The sequence below is a fragment of the Thamnophis sirtalis genome, unplaced genomic scaffold (genome assembly GCF_051295495.1).
Source record: "Thamnophis sirtalis isolate CommonGarterSnake01/CBP01778 unplaced genomic scaffold, rThaSir2_p1.2 scaffold_3, whole genome shotgun sequence".
Classification (NCBI taxonomy): domain Eukaryota; kingdom Metazoa; phylum Chordata; class Lepidosauria; order Squamata; family Natricidae; genus Thamnophis; species Thamnophis sirtalis.
The window spans coordinates 58,465,226-58,483,292 of record NW_028261383.1 but is presented as its reverse complement, the minus strand read 5'-3'; the positions used below and the strand labels follow the sequence as shown (position 1 = coordinate 58,483,292).

The window sequence follows — 18,067 nt, the reverse complement described above, 5'->3', positions numbered from 1 at the left end:
AGAATTCAAGTATACTAATATCTAGAACATAGGTGATAAATATTGTGAGACTCTTGAAGAATGGCAAAATTTCAGTTATAGATTATGTAGTTGGAGAAAAGGTAAACTATGGGTTATTTCAACACTTGTGTAGATTGCATCTGTACCTGAGCATTGGAAGAATGATGTGATTGCTCGCTTTTATACATAAATGGAAAATTGATAAGGAATTTGTGTTTTTTTTAATGTGCCTAGGAAATGTTTGGAAAAATTCTGATTGAATTGGTGTAAAGACCATGAGCAAAATTTGGGAAATGAAATGTAGCTTTATGGCAAGTCAGGGATTGTGCCTGTGGACAGATTTTTTTATTCCTCCTCATTAAGAAACATGACCACGGGAATGCTGAAATGGTTGTAAATGTGGAAAACGACCCTAAGTCACTTTTTTCAGTGCCATTGTAACATTGAATGGTCGCTAAACGAACTGTTGCGTCAATATTCCCGAATGAAGCCAAAATGGCAGCGTTTCACTTTGTTATACTGAGAGGGTACCATAAGCAGTTTATGAATGCTGTCAGGTTTCTGGTTAGGCTGTTCTGAAAACTGCTTCAAGAGACATCTGTACTACTAAGCCAAGAAGCAGTATGGAAGAGTGACTACTAAGTATCAGAGTGAAGCTCTAGTCTTTCGTCTCTTTTCACTCACCTGTATTTTGTAGCGAACCAAAAGGACCTCTTTTTTGTGTAGGAAGGCCAGTTTCATTTTGTCCCTTGTTTGGACAGTGGCTAGAATTGGTATCAGCTGTCTCACAGATGTGACGGAACAATTTGCAAGGCTAGAAAGTTTGAAGAAGTGTAATGAATGCTGTTGGTGTAAACTAGTTTTAAGTATGCTTCCTTTTCTTATGTCTTTTAATTTTTTTTGGTGTGTTATTTCTTCCTCCTTTTTTGTACTCCGCATGTACCCCAAAAGACAACACACATGAAGGCATGCGTGTTGGCTGCAGAAAGTTTGGAGGTTCACAGTAGCCACACAGCTTTCTTGAGAGACAGCCAATCAGCAATAGCAATAGCATTTAGAATTATATACCGCTTCACAATGCTTTATAGTCCTCTCTAAGCGGTTTACAGAGTCAGCATATTGCCCCCAACAATTTAGGTCCTCATTTTACCGACCTTGGAAGGATGGAAAGCTGAGTCAAGCTGGTCAGAATCGAACTCTGGCAGTGAACAATTGTTCTGACCTAGGCTTCCTGATACAGTAAAAAGCACACACTTATTCCCCAAAACCCTCTTTTTATATCAAAGGCTGTGAATTATGTTCATTCACATCCTGTAATGAGTCCCAAATAGTTGTTAAGAGTCCTACAGTAGGCTGCCGAAGTCTTTTGGGATAAGGCTCATAATGTTATATGTCCAGAATGCGGCCGCGCGAGTGATCGTGGGCGCACCACGGTTCGCCCACATAACACCGATCCTCCGTGAGCTGCACTGGCTACCTGTCAATCTCCGGGTGCACTTCAAGGTCCTACTCACCACCTATAAAGCGCTCCATGGTAGTGGATCTGGCTATTTGAGAGACCGCCTTCTGCCAATTACCTCCCTGCGTCCCATCAGATCGCATAGAGTTGGCCTCCTCCGTATTCCATCCACCAGTCAGTGCCGACTGGCGACTACCCGGAGGAGAGCCTTCTCTGTTGTGGCTCCGACACTATGGAACAATCTCCCCGTGGAGATTCGTACCCTCACCACCGTCCAGGCCTTCCGCACAGCCCTCAAGAACTGGCTAGCCCGTCAGGTCTGGGGCTAAGCCTATTTTCGCCCCTCCCGAATGCTGAGTGAATGTTGAGTTTTATTGTTTAATTTATTTTTGTTCACATTTCTTTTTGCACTGTCCTACACTCCCTTTCCCTTGTGATTGTAAGCTGCCCTGAGTCCCCTCAGGGAAAAGGGCGGCCTATAAATGCTCAATAAATGAAATGAAAAATGAAATAAGCAGCCACACGGAGCAAAGAGTCGAAATGGCGCTTCAGAAGGTAAACTGACCAGCAGGAACCAAGTTGCTTCCTGCAAAGGCTCACATGCCTTTGTTCCTCCTTTATGTCCTATGGCAAGGACCAAACACCTCCAAGCCTTACTCCCGAGTCATCCCTTCTATCTGAACTGTTCTTGCCTTCTGGCAGCTCTGCGCATATGTGCACTGGGAAAAGGGGGGAGCCTGTTCCTCTGCCTCGCTGCTGTCCGGCTCTGGAGGCAGCACATAACACCCAGATGGCCCTGGCCCCCTCTCTGCCTCCAACACAGAGCCCTCATCCGAGCCTTCCCCAAACTCCAGGACTAGCCCATGTTCCTCCCCAACCTCCTCGCTGTCCGACTCTGCTTCCAACTCCGCAGGCGGGCGGCGGACCACAACAGTAATGAGATGGCCTGCAGTACTGCCTTCTAACCACTGCACCACCATGGCTCCTATCCAATTAGGTGATGTCTGAGCTACAGCTTGCAAACATTGGGTAATATTCAAGAATGTTAAATAGGCAACATTAAAACTGATGAGGCAACTCTAGGTTCCTGCTTACTTATATCATTTCAGTTGTGCTAGTGCATATGATTACATGTATTGCATGTGTCACAGGGCTCGTGTGTGCCATGTGAACAACAGCAGTTCAATTATGTTCCTCCTGCATTCAAGTAACATGCTACTTCAGACACCTTGCATATTCTTGGTGCTATTCTAAAACTAGCAAGCAAAGGAAAAGCTCTCGCTTCCCATGTTGCAGAACCAAGTATATTTATTCACTTAGCAGCAGTTTGGATGAAGGGTTTATTAAAAGACTTTTTCAGTGCCGTTGGAGCTTTTCCCCTGTTCAGAGGTTTGTATACAAACAAAAGGTGAGTTTCTTTCATTCTTCCTCTGTATTTCTGCCTCAAGATAAACTTTGGAAGCTCTCTTTACACACCCATATCCTGTTTGCTCCTGTTGGGTTTGATTATTTGAACATATACATACTTAAATCGATTATTTTCCCTTCTCCTAGTACACCTAGCAAACTGTTTCTAATTCCTTTATGAGCCTGATAAATCAGAGTAGGATAATTCTTATTAAAACTGGATTATTTTCTTTTTTGTCTCTCTATCACTTGCAGGTAGGATTGTTGTTGTTTTTTTGTAACTTTGCGTAGATGTAATTAAACACGGCTTTTGTTGCCTAACATTATTTTTTTCATTCTAGATGTTTTATGGACAATCCAGATATTGCCCTGTATTTTTTTTAATACTGTAAAAAATATTTTTCTAACCCAAGCATGGTTAGGAAAATGCACAATTGATTCCCAGAGGAAATATACCCAAATGTTGGGAGTATCAATTACTGTCATATAAACCACAGGATGGAGAGCAATTTCACAACGTTCAGAGCATATCTTTTTCCCTTGCTGAAAGGATTTCTGAATGTACAATTGTTCTTAAAGAAAAAGCATTTTAAAACAATGAATTCAGCTCTTGGCAATAGGTGTGGGCATAACGGGTGTGGGTGGGTGTGTTCCCCAATCCTCGTTGTGAAAACTTACCTGACAAATCAAGAAAGCAGTTTGAAATTGATGAGAAAGAAGGAGCAACATAGTTACTATTAAGTTACAAAACTGATCAGAACTGAAAACACTCTTTTCACCATGCTTTCTTTCCTCTGCCCCTGACATCAACCAGGTCCCTATCCTCGGGGTCGCCCCAGAAGCTCTTAAAGAGTTTTCTTGCCCACAAGTCTTGATGTGATGTATGGCCAGAGCCAGAGCCCAGGAAGTCTCTTCAGTTGTTTTTCATTTGTGTATGTTTGTGTGTTTGGTGCCCTGGGCACGCTCTGTTTGGCTGATTTTTATGCTTTTTATTGTCTTGATTCTTTTATTGCTGTTGTAAGCTACCCAGGGTTATGTTACATATACGGGGCAAGTATACGATTTTTTTCAAAAAATAAACTCTATATGAAATTGCACCGCTTCCCTCTTCCGAGATCCTTCATTATGTTTTCCCTGGTATGTTTCAAAGTGGTGACTTTGCCTAGGAAACAGACGCAAGGGCTGAATTCAGATTCAACTGTTCAGTTTGTTTTGGTATATGCTTCAAAATTAGGAAACCTAATCCAGGGGTGGGTTCCAGCTTCTGTTACTGCCGGTTCGCTCAGGGAGGCGCATAGCTCAGGGACACTACGCGCACATGCACAGTAGTAAAAAATTTACTTATGCGCATGCGCAGAAGCAAAAAACAATAGAACCGGTTCAGGGACGTAGCCGGCCAAGTTTCTGCCTACTTGGCTGAACCAGTCCGAACCAGTAGGAACCCACCTCTGGCCTAACCCCAAACTAATTGGTCAGATTCATATTGAAGATTGTACATGTTGGGCTAATGATAGAATGGAAATAGAGGTGATCAATAGAAACACTTTGGATATCATTTTTGAACATTTTAAAATCCTATCAAGAGAGGAGTCTGACGCAGCTTAGAATAGTCCAAATCGTTTTATATCATTGCAAGTCATGTTCACAAGCTAGATCCTGTTTTAAAAAATTATTGTAACTGTTTTGATACCTAGTAAATTGTACTAATATCTTTAAAAGAAAAAACAAACCACATGGGTTTGTTTGTTTTCCTGTTCTAGATGTGAGCGACTAGAAGAACAGCTGAATGACCTGACTGAGCTTCATCAGAATGAAATCCTCAACTTAAAACAGGAATTGGCCAGCATGGAGGAAAAAATAGCTTACCAGTCCTATGAACGAGCCAGAGATATCCAGGTTAGCCATTGTTTATATTTGCACTTCATTTACTTATGTCTGTTGAGCATTTTTTTTCATAAGCATTGTTCTATTTCAGTTTATATTTTAATCTTCATTAAAAGTAGAATTGAGGTACTGTGTTTCAAATCCTGAATTATCTCAGTTTTGTGAGCTGAGCTGGAGCTGTAATGATTATACCATTGCAAAATTTATTCAAATCCTATTAAGAAATTCCTGGTAAAGAAAAACTGGCAGGTTTACAATACAAATCAATTCATTTCCTGGCAAACTCGCTTCCATCTTTAGAGAGAGTTATAATAAAGATGAGTTGGGAGGCATGTTTATACCATGCCAGACAGTATTTTTTTATGGTATTGTCCCCAGTAAGGCAATATTTACTATTAATTTTAATGAAACCATGCAGATATAGAAATGAAAAAGAGTAACCAATGTTATATGTCCATTTCTTCAGCAAGTAGCTTTTTCTTGTTACTTGTCACAAATAAGGAAATTCTCGAAAGTGATTTTTTTTTTAATTTGGGTGTATAAAATATTTAAAGTTTTTAAAAAATCTGGAACGTTAAAAAACTGAACTGCATGTTCTACTCAGAATATTGGTTTATCCCTTACGAGAAGGCTAATTCCATATGAGGCTGGTAAACCTTTGCAATGACATAATCTCTGCCACATGGACCTATCCACCAGAGGATTTAGGGAAGGGGGCTGATTTTCAAACCCGTGTAGAAAAATTAAACTATGTTTGTCCCAAAGGGTCTGTTCAAAAGGCAACTGGATTTCCTTGGTTGTTCCTTGAAAACATTTTGCTTCTTCAGTTCTGAAGTTCAGTTCAGCTCAGTTCCAAGGTGAAGAAGCTTCTTGGATAAGAAGCAAAATGTTTTCAAGGAAAAAAAAAATCAAGAAAGGCCAGTTGCCTTTGAATAGCACCTTTGGGGCAACTATGATCTGGCTGACTGAGAATCTCCATAAATTATGTTTGGCCTCCTCCCAGCGATGCTTCCAATATAAGAATACACAAGAGCAGGAAACAATGGGGGAGACAGATTTATGAAGAGATTACTTTGGAGGAGAAATTTAGCATCCCCATTTTCAATCATCCTGTCATTTGAAAGTTTTGTTTGGTGGGAATATAACATCAAATGCAAAAGCATAGCAGCAGATACACTTTTAATCACACAATCTATCTTTTCCTTAATTATGAATCTATATAGGCAGCTCACTTGAGGAGTAGCGGACATCTTGAGGTTCACACTGATTGCAGATGATTCAGTGGGTTTTTTCACCACTTAAAACTTTCAAATCCAGAAAAAAGGGGGCCCTGCCCGAGTCCTTATTTAGAGAGTGCCTTGCAAATCTGATGTGGGTCTCAAAAGCTACAGAGGTTGAGCACTCCTAACCTAAAGGAATTTATTTACACCAGTGGCATTATTTTTGCTTCAGCATAAATTATACTTGGGTGTTATTACTACAACTGGGGCATTTACACCAAGAATGTCACAATGTCAGGTTCAAGATCTAATTGTCTGTGTGGAGGAAAATAAGCAGGTAAGTGAAATCAAGAGACAGTTATGCTAGCCTGAAAGTCTTTTGATTCCTCGCTCCATATTGTTCACAACAGAAGATTCTAACATGATACCATGAATTGTACGTTACTTTTATGTGGGATTTATTGCCATTCAAAGCTCTACAATTTTGTGGAGATTATGCAAGCCGTATTACAGATTGGGCAGTAGAAATCCTGACAACTGCCACATAATAGCAGGGAGATACAGAAAACTAATATTTGTTGGTTGTCCACGTTTTTTTGCAACCCAGTTCTGTAGGAAGAAGCCTGGAGAAACCTTAATTTTGCTCCTGGATATGAAACCAAAGGAATTAGTCACATCCTGCAAAATGTGATTGCAGCTGCTGGAATCCCAAAGGCATTGTAGGGTGTGTTTAATCTTTTATATAGGAAATGTGCCAGGCTGCATTTCTGATTATTACCCTGTCAGCTTCTGGCACCTGATGTTTTGCCAGTGGACTGCTTGACAACATTTATGCCTAGAGGTGTATTCTATTTGGGTAAGAAAGATCCTAGCATAGGGCCTCATTGATCTCTCCCTCCCTCCCTTTTGAGATGACTAAGCAGTTTTCTTATGCTCAACAGGAGGCCCTGGAAGCCTGCCAGACCAGAATCTCCAAGATGGAACTGCAGCAGCAACAGCAACAAGTTGTCCAGTTGGAGGGCCTTGAAAATGCCACTGCCAGAAACCTTCTGGGCAAACTAATAAACATCCTTTTAGCGGTGATGGCTGTCCTGTTGGTGTTTGTCTCTACCGTGGCCAACTGCGTGGTCCCCCTGATGAAGACTCGCAGCAGGACGTTCAGCACTTTCTTTGCCATGGTCTTCATTGCCTTTCTGTTTAAGCACTGGGACGCCATTACCAGCTACTTGGAACGCTTCTTTTCACCCCCCAGATGATGACAAGGTGACATGCCACTGCCTCGCCCACTCGAGCTGGAACTGGCAAGGAAGTGCATCAAACTTAGTCGGCAGTTCCTTCCTCCACTGAAGACGTAACGTGTCCGAGTGTGAAATTTGTTTACAGTTAAAATAATATTTTCTCTCTGAGACATATTGGCAATAGTGAGGGTTTTTTTTAGAATTTATTAAAGAACTCTTTTTTTTGTCAAAAAACTTTTTATGTAGCATGGTTCTCTTTGGATGCAAATCTTAATATTCTGTATGTGTACAGAGATAAAACACAAATCTGGAGCACACCAATGGGCAAATTAAATTATAGCTCAGCTACTGTACTAAACCTGATCGGAAGAGGAAAAGACAATTACATAAATTCTAACCAAGATAATCCGGTGCATAGTGATACTCCGATTATCCTACAGTGCTACTGTGAAACCTGACCACCTTCTGTGTCTGAATGTATAGCTTCAGGATGGCTTTCTCTAGTGAAAGACCAATGCAATACATGGAACTTTCTGGATCTCTTCCTGGGTTTGCCTCTTCTGCTGTTTAAACTTTCTGGCTAGATATATGAAGTGGATTAGTTCTACTGTGTACAGTTCCTGCACAGTTGTACTACAGTATTTTGAAGTAGCCCTTTGAATATTTTAAACAAAAGCCCTTGGTTGCACTTTGACTGTTTTTTAATGTATGTATAGTCACAGATTTAAAAATCCAAATGGCATACTTGAAGAGTGTAATACTCAAACTCTCAGTGCTTCCTTATTGTTTCTAATAGGATTTTTTTATTCTTATTGGGGATTGTTTTTGAACTTAATGGTTGAGAGCATCATCTCTCTTTCTCTCTCTTTTGCTCTCTTTGAATAAAGAAGTGACGTTCTTAAATGAAGAAGTGTGTGAATAAATATGAGCTACCTTGTTCTGAGATGATTTGGAAGGTTGCAAATAATGTTTAATGTAATCTCAAGTGCAAACCTGCTCAAATGTGATCTGTTTCCTCCTTAACTTCCAGACCTCGCATTAAGAAAACAGATGACCTGATCCCTCCTTCCAGTTCATAATGTGCTTTTGCTTTGTTTGGAAGTGAATGGGGAAACTGGGAATCTTGTCCCTGGTCCTATTGTGTCTAGACCAGTTATTTTAACGAGAAATAAAGAAATCCTGGTTTGTTTTGAGAAAAATGAACAGGAAGTTTTGAAAGCATGAGTGAGTGAGCTGTTCTGAGAAGAAAAAATAGGGAGTCTTAATATCAATAATAAATAGGACTTAAACTTTTAAGTTTAGGCTCCTCCATGCCAAAGTTGGAGTGGTAGCTAAGATAGACTACAGTCGGTCAGCTTCAGATCTATCATAAAGTTACCCCATGTCTCTTAAGGAAGGCAGAAATGCTTAAGGAAGCATCAAGTCATAAGGCCAATCCTTTAAACAGTACCTGAGTTAACGTGTTATTCAAATATGCTCTTGGGAACTGAAACCAAAGCTGTACTACTAACAAACTTAACAGTGTTCACCCTATTGGTACTTTTTTATATTTAGAGTCAGCCTGTTCAACCTCATTGTGTTCCCATATAGGACATCATGAAACCTCTTGCATTAGTAAGAGTTGGTGGCAGCTGAGCATTGTCAAGATGTAGAGAAACAAAAGAGCAAGTGAACTGTATTTCCCCCCCCCACACACACACACACACTCTTGTTACTCAATATACATGCTCAAAGCAGGTTCTTCCTGTTTCAAAGCATGTAAAACAAGAACTCGAGCAAATTACATAGGTAAGTATTCCAAACAGAAGTTGCCCTTGCAAGGCACATTTAGAAAAGCAGTGGCATGCGCTGCTTGTACCTCTACTTTTATTGCTTTTTCAAAAAATGTAAACACGGCCTAGAAGTATAGAATATTCATTCTGTTAGTAAGCCTTCAGCCATGGTGTCATGTTTTTCCAAAACTTCTTTAATGCTGGCCAACAAGTTTTATATTTGTGAAATTCAGAATTAAAATTCTTAATTCTAGCTGTTTACGCTGTGAAACAGTTAAGTATTCTTTCACATTGCCAGAATATAATTATTTAATTCTAACTTGACCAGTGTTTTATCTAAGAGCCCTAACAATCCCAAAATAACCTACATAATGTGGAATTTCTTACGGAAGTTCTTACTTATTAGGTTTTATTATTTAAATTTTAAATGTGGAACTTGGCCTTCTGACTGTCAACAAAGAAAACTTATATACATAAAACCTATATAGAGAAACTTCCTTTTGCTTTAGAATTAAATCGTGATTCAAGAGTTCTAGCATATCATTTTCAGAATCACAGTTCTTTATACAATCAGATTCCTAATGCTAACATAAACCACAGATTGGTACTGGAACAAAAATCCACTTGTTCCTCTAAGGAATTTGTCAATTTGAAGAGATTCTGGATAACAATTAAGCAGTCTGTTGCCCTAGCCCTGTAGATGTAGATTGTTTGTTAATATTTGTTTCTATTAACATTTTCCTTGGCCTGCTATTTCAAATTTTTATTGAATTTATGATCACTGCTCCTAAATATCTCTATACCCCTCCAGTTTTCTGCATGCTCTTAATGGTAAACTAAATTCCTTAAAAGGGCATGGTTTGGTCACAACATGAAATGCTTGATGTGATTCCTAGGGTTACCTTTGTGAAGTACAGAATTTTCTGTAGACAAACTTCACATATGCACAGCATATGAACAAATATGATCTAGATGAGTATTCATTATTCAATATTCACTGAAGTCTGTTAGTGAATACTTCATTGCTTTTTCTTGTAAACATTTATGATTTCTGAATGTGTATTATTAGATAAATGCTATAACAGCTAGCATCTGTTTACCAGCAAAAGAAAGAAAAATATGGTACAGCCCTAATCTTCAGAATTTTTCCCAAAAGATGTTTTGGTTTGTGATTAAAACAGGCTTTCAATGCATTCTAAAGGTTTCTGTTCATATTTTATGAGATTGCATCCAATCTGTTGAATATCCTAACATGACTCTTTTCATTTTGCCTTTTTTTTTTGGCTAACATTCGTTCATTCTCCTCACTGCATCAAATTAGTTAACAAATGTTTATTGTTTTAAAAAATGCGACTATAGCTTTAAACCCCTAATTCCATTTGCAAGCATTTTGGATTATTTGTTACAGATAGTGTTTGCAAGTAAGTGAGTATGTGCGTGTAGCATTATTACTGATGTGGCCCTCCTCAGTGATCTATTTGATTTTCCACATTTTCCTCTTTAGATCAGGTGATATGTATCATATAAATAACATATCAGATGGTCACAAAAATAAACGAATGTAGCAGATTGTATTGATGGGAACAATTAGCCTAACACATTTTCAATGGTTCATAACATATCTAACCTTGATGGTTTAAAAAAAAAATCTGAAGATACTATGTTCAAACATTGTTCCTCCAACCATAAGCGATATATACACAGAGTATGATCCCTGTAGGAACTCTTGTGATAATATCAAGCATGTTCACAATTACTAGTTTCTAATTTGTTTATTCTGCATCAGTGGCCCCCCCAAACAATCCCATTTGGCCGGGGTGTGTTGTAGGTTAGAGGGCTGGCCAAAAGGCTTGCTGCCTTTCAGTTCTTTGGATGGACTTTCCAAAATTTAAAGGGCAAGCATTGGGAACCAAGTTGCCCGATGATGGGCAGTTGTCAAATTCTCTAGCAGTTTTGAGAAATTCCGAATGTGGCAAAAGAGTTGTATGTGCGTGTGTGTGTGTGTGTCTGTGTTGTGTAGGCCAGGTTGACATTGTGCATTAGTAGGCAACTGACACAACTGTAAGTGTAGTTTTTTTATTAAAAAAAGCGTAAAATAAAAACTCACTTGCATGGGATGACGAGTATGGCAGTGACACTGTAGTTTGTAGAACTTTTAAGCTGCTGTTGAGAAGGATTGACATTTGTCTTGTCTGGTAGTCACGGGTTTGTCTGTGACTCATGTTGTATATAAAATTCAATAAAACCTCAGATATTCACTGTTGTGTGACTTAGTTGTTATGTGAGAAGGAGTACACACCAAGGAAATAATAAACGGTAAGATAAGATTAAAGCAACTTAACATCCTGAGGACAAGAAATTGAAATTGCGAAAAAGGAGTTCAGTTGTTATAGTGGGTGACGTCTATTGAAACCCAGGCGTTTGCCATTTTCTCCATGCTGCATGACTACAGGTTAAAATAGGATACAGAAAGTCAGACTGTCAGTCCTTGTAGCTCAGTCTTCCCTAATGTTATTTACATGAGACTTTCCCGGGTCATAGGCAGAGAAGGTGTTTTTTTCCTAAATTAGCTCCCTAAGATTGCTTCATGTTGGAAATGCAAGCAATCATAATTGAGAATATCTATAAAATGAGCTCTGTAGCCCTCTTCAGCAATGGGTTTCAAACTTTTACCTTGAAAGAATTCTACGCTGATCTGTCTATCAAAGATCACCTGATGTTGGGTCCATAGAACAGTTGTGTATGTGGAGATATGGTGAAATCTCTTGACCCTCCTCTAAAACCTCTTCCAGCAGCTGCACAAGGTTTCTTTGAAAACAGGTTTTTCAAAAAAAAAATTGGCTTAAAATGTTCCAAGCGGTTTCAGAAATTCATCATCTGTTCAGCAGCCTGAATGCATGCTTTGGACTGTTTCAAATCCATTGTTCCAGATGGCCTTCAGGAGGGAATTGCACTTTACTTTAAGCAATATTTACCTGTCTCTAATAACATGAAGAGTTGTTTTCTACGCAATGATTTAAAATGTAGCAAATTTGCAATGCTCACTGAACTGGCAATTCCCTAAATCATATATTTGTGCAACATTGATCCATTCCATACACAGGTAGTCCTCGACTTACAACAGTCCGCTTACTTACGGTCAAAGTTACAACAGCACTGAAAAATGTGACGTATGACCAGCTTATGAGCCGTGGTGGCGCAATGGTTAGAATGCAGTACTGCAGGCTACTTCTGCTGGCTGCAGTTTGGCAGTTCAATTCTCACCAGGCTCAAGGTTGACTCAGCCTTCCATCTCTCTGAGGTTGGTAAAATGAGGACTCAGATTGTTGGGGCAATATGCTGACTGTAAACTGCTTAGAGAGGGCTGTAAAAACACTGTAAAGTGTTATATAAGTTGCTATTGCTATTTTTCAGTTATGACCTTCGCAGCATTCCCAGAATCATGAAGAAAATTCAGATACTTTGCAATTGGTTCATAGTTATGACTGTCGCTGTGTCCCAAGGTCATGTTACCACCTCTTGTGAACTTCTGAAAAGCAAAGTCAATGAGGAAGCCAGATTCACTTAACAACTGGGTGACTAACTTAACTGCAGTCATTCACTTAACAGCTGTGGCAATAAAGGTCATAAAATGGGACAAAACGTACTTAACTGTCTCATTTTACAAAAGAAATTTTGGGATCAATTGTCATAAATCGAGGTCTATCTAACCATTGCTTTAAAAAAACAAAAAACGAGAGGGAACATAATAAATAGAAAACGGGATCCTCCAGTATTGAATACCATTTCTCAATACTTTTAGGAAAGAAAAAATCAGAATTGGTATTCTGCGGGTTCATCCCAGTTCGGGCAAACTGGTAGCACTGGCGGCAGGAGGCTCCACCCAGCCGCCCAGGCATCACAGACGCTCTGCCTGCATAGAAGCACCAAGAGCCGAGGTGGCGCAGTGGGTAGAGTGCAGTACTGCAGACCACTTCAGCTGACTGTTATCTGCAGTTCAGCAGTTCTAATCTCACCGGCTCAGGATTGACTCAGCCTTCCATCCTTCCGAGGTGGGTGAAATGAGGACCCAGACTGTGGGGGCGATATGCTGACTCTGTAAACCGCTTAGAGAGGGCTGAAAGCCCTATGAAGCGGTATATAAGTCTAATTGCTATTGCTAAGCACCGTGTGTGAGCTGCCGGTTGCAAACCAGTAGCAAAGATAAAGATGATTTTGTGCCTGGAAAAAAATGTATAACTATATCTAGAGTTTATGTGTCTCTTCAGTCCAGTGGAATTCTGAGCAATTTACATTTTCTCTCTACAGTAAAAAAACAAATTAAACTATCAATATTATTTTAAAGCTGTACCAAGTCCAATGCCAAAAAAAAAAAACCCAACACCACACATCCCTGTTAGATATTTTGGAAGACACCGGTAAATACTAACCCTGATGGCTCCGCCCCCATCTATTCTCTGTCTCCCGGGTCCCAGCTAATTGGGAGGGAATGGAGATTTTGCATATCCTTCCCTGCCACGCCCATCAAGCCATGCCACACCCACAGAACCGGGAGTAAAATTTTGAATCCCACCACTGCTGAGAAGCAATCCCATAGGTATCCAACTCCTAAACTGGCTATGTTCTTCATAGAAGTTCTCCAGTAAAAGGCAGTCCAAGCCTACCTTTTATGCCAAAGAATATCTTGCTTGCATGAATAAATCACAGCACAAAATTTACTTCTGATGTATTCCCCTTATCTTTAAAGCAGCCTTTTCCAGCCTCGAGTCTTTGAATGTATTGGAAAAAATGGTTGTGAAGTCTAACCATTCTGGTAGATACCATTCGAAGAAGGGAACGATGAGAAGGCATATTGAAATTTATGCAACCTAATGAAACCTAATCGGGAGAGCAGAGCTCCAGACTCAGAATAAAATAAGTTGTACATTTAGGAAAAAAAAATGTTTTGAGGTCATTCTGTGTTTCTCCAGTACAGTGAACTTTGTATTCCTATTACTCTATTATAACAAAGGTTGTAAGTCTGCCTGAAGCAGATGACCAGATGTTTGTGTTCGGCAAGATCATGCAATATTTTCTCTTTAAATGTTTTGAAATACACACCACTATATTTTAGACTTTCATTGAACCCAATGCAACGGAGAGCTACCTTATTTAGACTGCAAGAATCCAGATGATAACTTGATAACAACAATGTTGGAATTTTCCATATTCCTTTCCTTACTTCTAGGGTACATCTGTATTTTCCCCAACTTGCTATGCAAAAGACTTCCTTCTCCCTCTCCCCCCCCCCTCCATAACCTTTGGTGCTAGCCCCAGAACTGCTCCAAGATATCCTCTGTTGTGGCTAAAGATTAAAAAATTAAATTAGAAGGAAAGAATTTCCTTTTGGCGGCAGATACTATTTTATCAGTGGAACAGCACCATTTAGATATATCTATAAATATGGAGAATATATTCAACTTGGTGAACTAGAAATTGAAATTTTGAAAACTGAAAATGTAAGTTGTATTATATGGTTTGTGGATTCCCATCAGATGCCTCGTATAGTCAAGGCTATGGTTTTCCTAGTTGCAATGTATGGCTGTGAAATTTGGACCATAAGAAAGGCTGAGTGCCAAAGAATTGAGGCCTTTGAACTAACTATGCTGCTGGAAGGCGATCAAACTAGTCAGTCCTAGAGGAGATCAACTCTGACTGCTCTTTAGAAGGCCAGATCCTGAAGATGAAACTCAAATACTCTGGCCACCTAATGAGAAGGAAGGACTTCGGGGATAGTTTGCTGCCAGCATTACTGCCGGTTCAGTGTATGCGCTCCACGTGTGTGCGCAGTTGCCCATAAATAGTTTTGCGCATGCACAGAACACTAAAGGGGGGGGGACATGCTGCGCCGACTGGGCAACCAGTTCGGTGGCCTGGCAGGCCTGGGTCGCTGCCAATTATGGTGACCCAGGCCAGCAAACCACTACCGGTTTAGCTGAACCAGTCCAAACCAGTAGGAATCCACCTCTGAAGGACTCACTGGAGAAGAGCCTAATGCTGGGAAAGATTGAGGTCAAAAGAAGAAGGGGATGACAGAGAATGAGGTGGCTGGATGGAGTCACTGAAGCAGTAGGCGTGAACTTCAATGGACTCCAGGGGATGTAGAGGACAGGAAGGCCTGGATGAACAATGTCCATAGGGTCGTGATGGGTCGGACACGACTTCTCAACTAACAACAACAATCAGATGCCTGGGGAGTTGATTTTCCATTATCCTTTGTCCATGACAAAAGATAAATTCTTTAAACTGTAAAGTTCCACAAGGTAAGGGATTGAGGTAAAAGCGAACCTAAATCTTCATTTTGCTAGTCTATAGCAAGTTGATTTGCTGCTGGCTTTGCACACCACCTAGTGGCAGAATTTTATCTTTTCTGCAGTTAATTTCATTTCAGCAATTTCGTCCAATCACTGTTAATAACCCAGCTTGTTATTGTACTTGCCGAAATATATTTTTTAAAAATATGATAGGATTATTTCTAAGATCCTTGTTCTTAAAAGATAGCCCTCATCTTCAGTTTCAGAGATTACCACCCTTTGAAAATTACCCCCAACCTTTCAAATAATATAAATGTGCAGCTTTCAGATCTAAAACCAAAAAGGACATGTGATTCTTCCAAACAATTCTTTATTGTTTCACAAAATCATGCCATACAGAGCACTGTATTATCTGCACCTACACAATATTCTCTTTGAACTATTTGAGATAGGCTGCGTTTACCCTTTTATCTCACACATAGTATTTAGACTGGGTTGCCTCTTACCCACCTGGCATTCACCTTCTTTCTCCTGGTGATCCATATGTGTACTACATACCATCAGAGCACTTCTGTCTAGGCATGCATGCTAAAACAATATTTAACTCTCTTCAGTTTGGTGGCTTTGTCAAATAAATCAGATTGATGTAGTCCTTTTAAATTGGAGAGTCTGTAGTCCTAAATTCATTTGTTCTGCTTAATTATGTAGCATGTCAATACATAATTTTAAATATTACAAAGTAATTACAGAGTCCACACACTGAGAAACCAGAATCGATATAGAGATGCAGCCCAGTCCTGTTCTTCAAGGCAGTCACGTTCCCAGTTGTTCATTTAGATGCCAGACAGTAATAATCTAGAAAGGGTGAGCCTTAAAATCATACTTCCAGCAGTATACATCTTACCACCTAAGACACAATTTGTGTGTCATCTTACCATAAAAGTCACATGCACACATTGTGTAAATAGCATTTGAAAATAATAAGATGGGGAAATAATATGAATTTATTTATTTTTCCAGCTTGGGATTATGATTCATATTTCAGGACACCCAGAGTCATGTTTTGTGAGATGATAGCAATATAAGTATGATGAATAAATAAATATACTCCACAGGAGCATGTAGGAATACAAAGATGGGCAAATGATGAAATATGTATTGCGATTTTCCCTTTATGCATCATGATGTCATGTACAAGTATGTAAAGGCAGAGCATTATTATGTTGTTAATCTTTGGTGGGATTCACAGCCTTTGGGGCTCGTTGGTGGCTCAACAGCTCGAGTACTAACCAAGGACCTAGGAACTGTTAAGGTAACAGTTGTTCCAAGTAGGGTGGATTTTGTAGAATCAGAATGTTCAAGTCTGATAAATTTAGAATTTCCAAATAGCAAGGTAGCCTTTTAGGTATTGCTCCAACGGCTCCAATTACAATCGGGACAACAGACGATTTCTTTTTCCACAGTCTCTCAACTTCAATTTGCAAGTCCCAGTACTTTGTGATTTTTTCTTGCTGTTTATCTTCAATTCGTGCATCTCCAGGTATTGCAATGTCAATGAACCATACTTTTTTCTTTTCAACTATTGTTATGTCAGGTATGTTGTAGCCAAGTGCCTATCAGTCTGAATTCTGAAATTCCACAAGATCTTGACTTTTTCATTCTCTAGAACCTTCTCAACCTGATGTTTCCAGTGGTTGCTGCTGCACTCAAATCCAAACTTCTGGCACAATTTCCAGTGAATGATCTTAGCAACTCGGTCATGGCATTGTAGGTAGTCAGTTTGGGAAATTTTACTGCCCTCACTGATCAAATAGTCAACTGTCTCATCTTTCTCATTACAGAGACGACATGCTGGATTTTTGCCTTCATATAATTGGTGGCTAAGCCTTGTTCTTGAGCTGCCAAAATAAAGCCTTTTGTTTCTTTTTTTCAGTACTCCTGATCTTAACCAGTTCCAAGTTAGCTTTTGGTCAGCTTTGCCTTCAATACTTTTCAAGTATTGGCTATGCATAGCTTTGTTTTTCCAATTTTCAGTTCACTTCTCAATTACTTCTTTCTTATATTCAGCTTTTGACTTTGTTGTCTTCAGAAAGCCTCCTTTATTTACTTCCTTAATCATTGGTTCTTCACTTTTCTGGGTGTAGTCATTCAAGCTGTGTCTTTCTTCTTCCACAGTCTGCTTTACTTGTAGGAGTCCTCAACCACCTTGGTAGATATAATCGGTCAACATCACTTTTAGGGTGCAGGGCATGATTCATTGTCATAGGCTTCCTTGTTTTTCATCATCATTATTATTATTATTACTAACCCCTCCGAGGAGCTTTACCTTGTTGTGGTGGAGGGGCTTGCGTGCTCTAATGACCCTAAGGGAAATGCTGAACAGGTACAACCATATCAGACAGGTCTTAGGTGAAGGGCCAAACAAAATTTGCTCCACAACCCATATAAATATGGTGAATATGAAAAAAATGAAATTTATGCCAGATGAACCATCGCCTGGATTAACAAGGGTTCCATTGGATGCTATGGCTCCTGGGTATTCTGCGCAAAATGAGCTACAGGGCTCAGCTCCCTCTGCTAGGCAACCAGGGCATGAAGCTGACAAGCTACTGGAAGAAAAAGCGAAAAAGCGAAAAATCTGGACTAGGGAAGAAAACATCTCTATTATTATTATGTGGTTAATCTTTAGTGAGATTCACAGCCTTTGGGGCTGGTTGGTAGCTCAACAGCTCGAGTCCTAACCAAGGACCTAGGAACTGTTAAGGTAACGTCGGAGGATATAAGCTATTCCAAG

General features: G+C 39.7%; 1 protein-coding gene across 5 annotated transcripts in view; it reads left to right on the top strand.

Annotated features, from left to right (window-relative positions):
* Positions 1-11,236, top strand: part of TMCC1 (transmembrane and coiled-coil domain family 1) — a 113,313-nt gene extending 102,077 nt beyond the window's left edge. For all 5 annotated transcript variants that reach the window (XM_014064856.2, XM_014064864.2, XM_087708936.1 and 2 more), the window contains 2 exons: positions 4,627-4,762; positions 6,912-11,236. In XM_014064856.2, coding sequence (XP_013920331.1) covers positions 4,627-4,762; positions 6,912-7,226 — 451 coding nt within the window. In that variant the 3' untranslated portion in view covers positions 7,227-11,236. The remainder of the gene's footprint in view (positions 1-4,626; positions 4,763-6,911) is intronic.
* Positions 11,237-18,067: the final 6,831 nt, after the last annotated feature.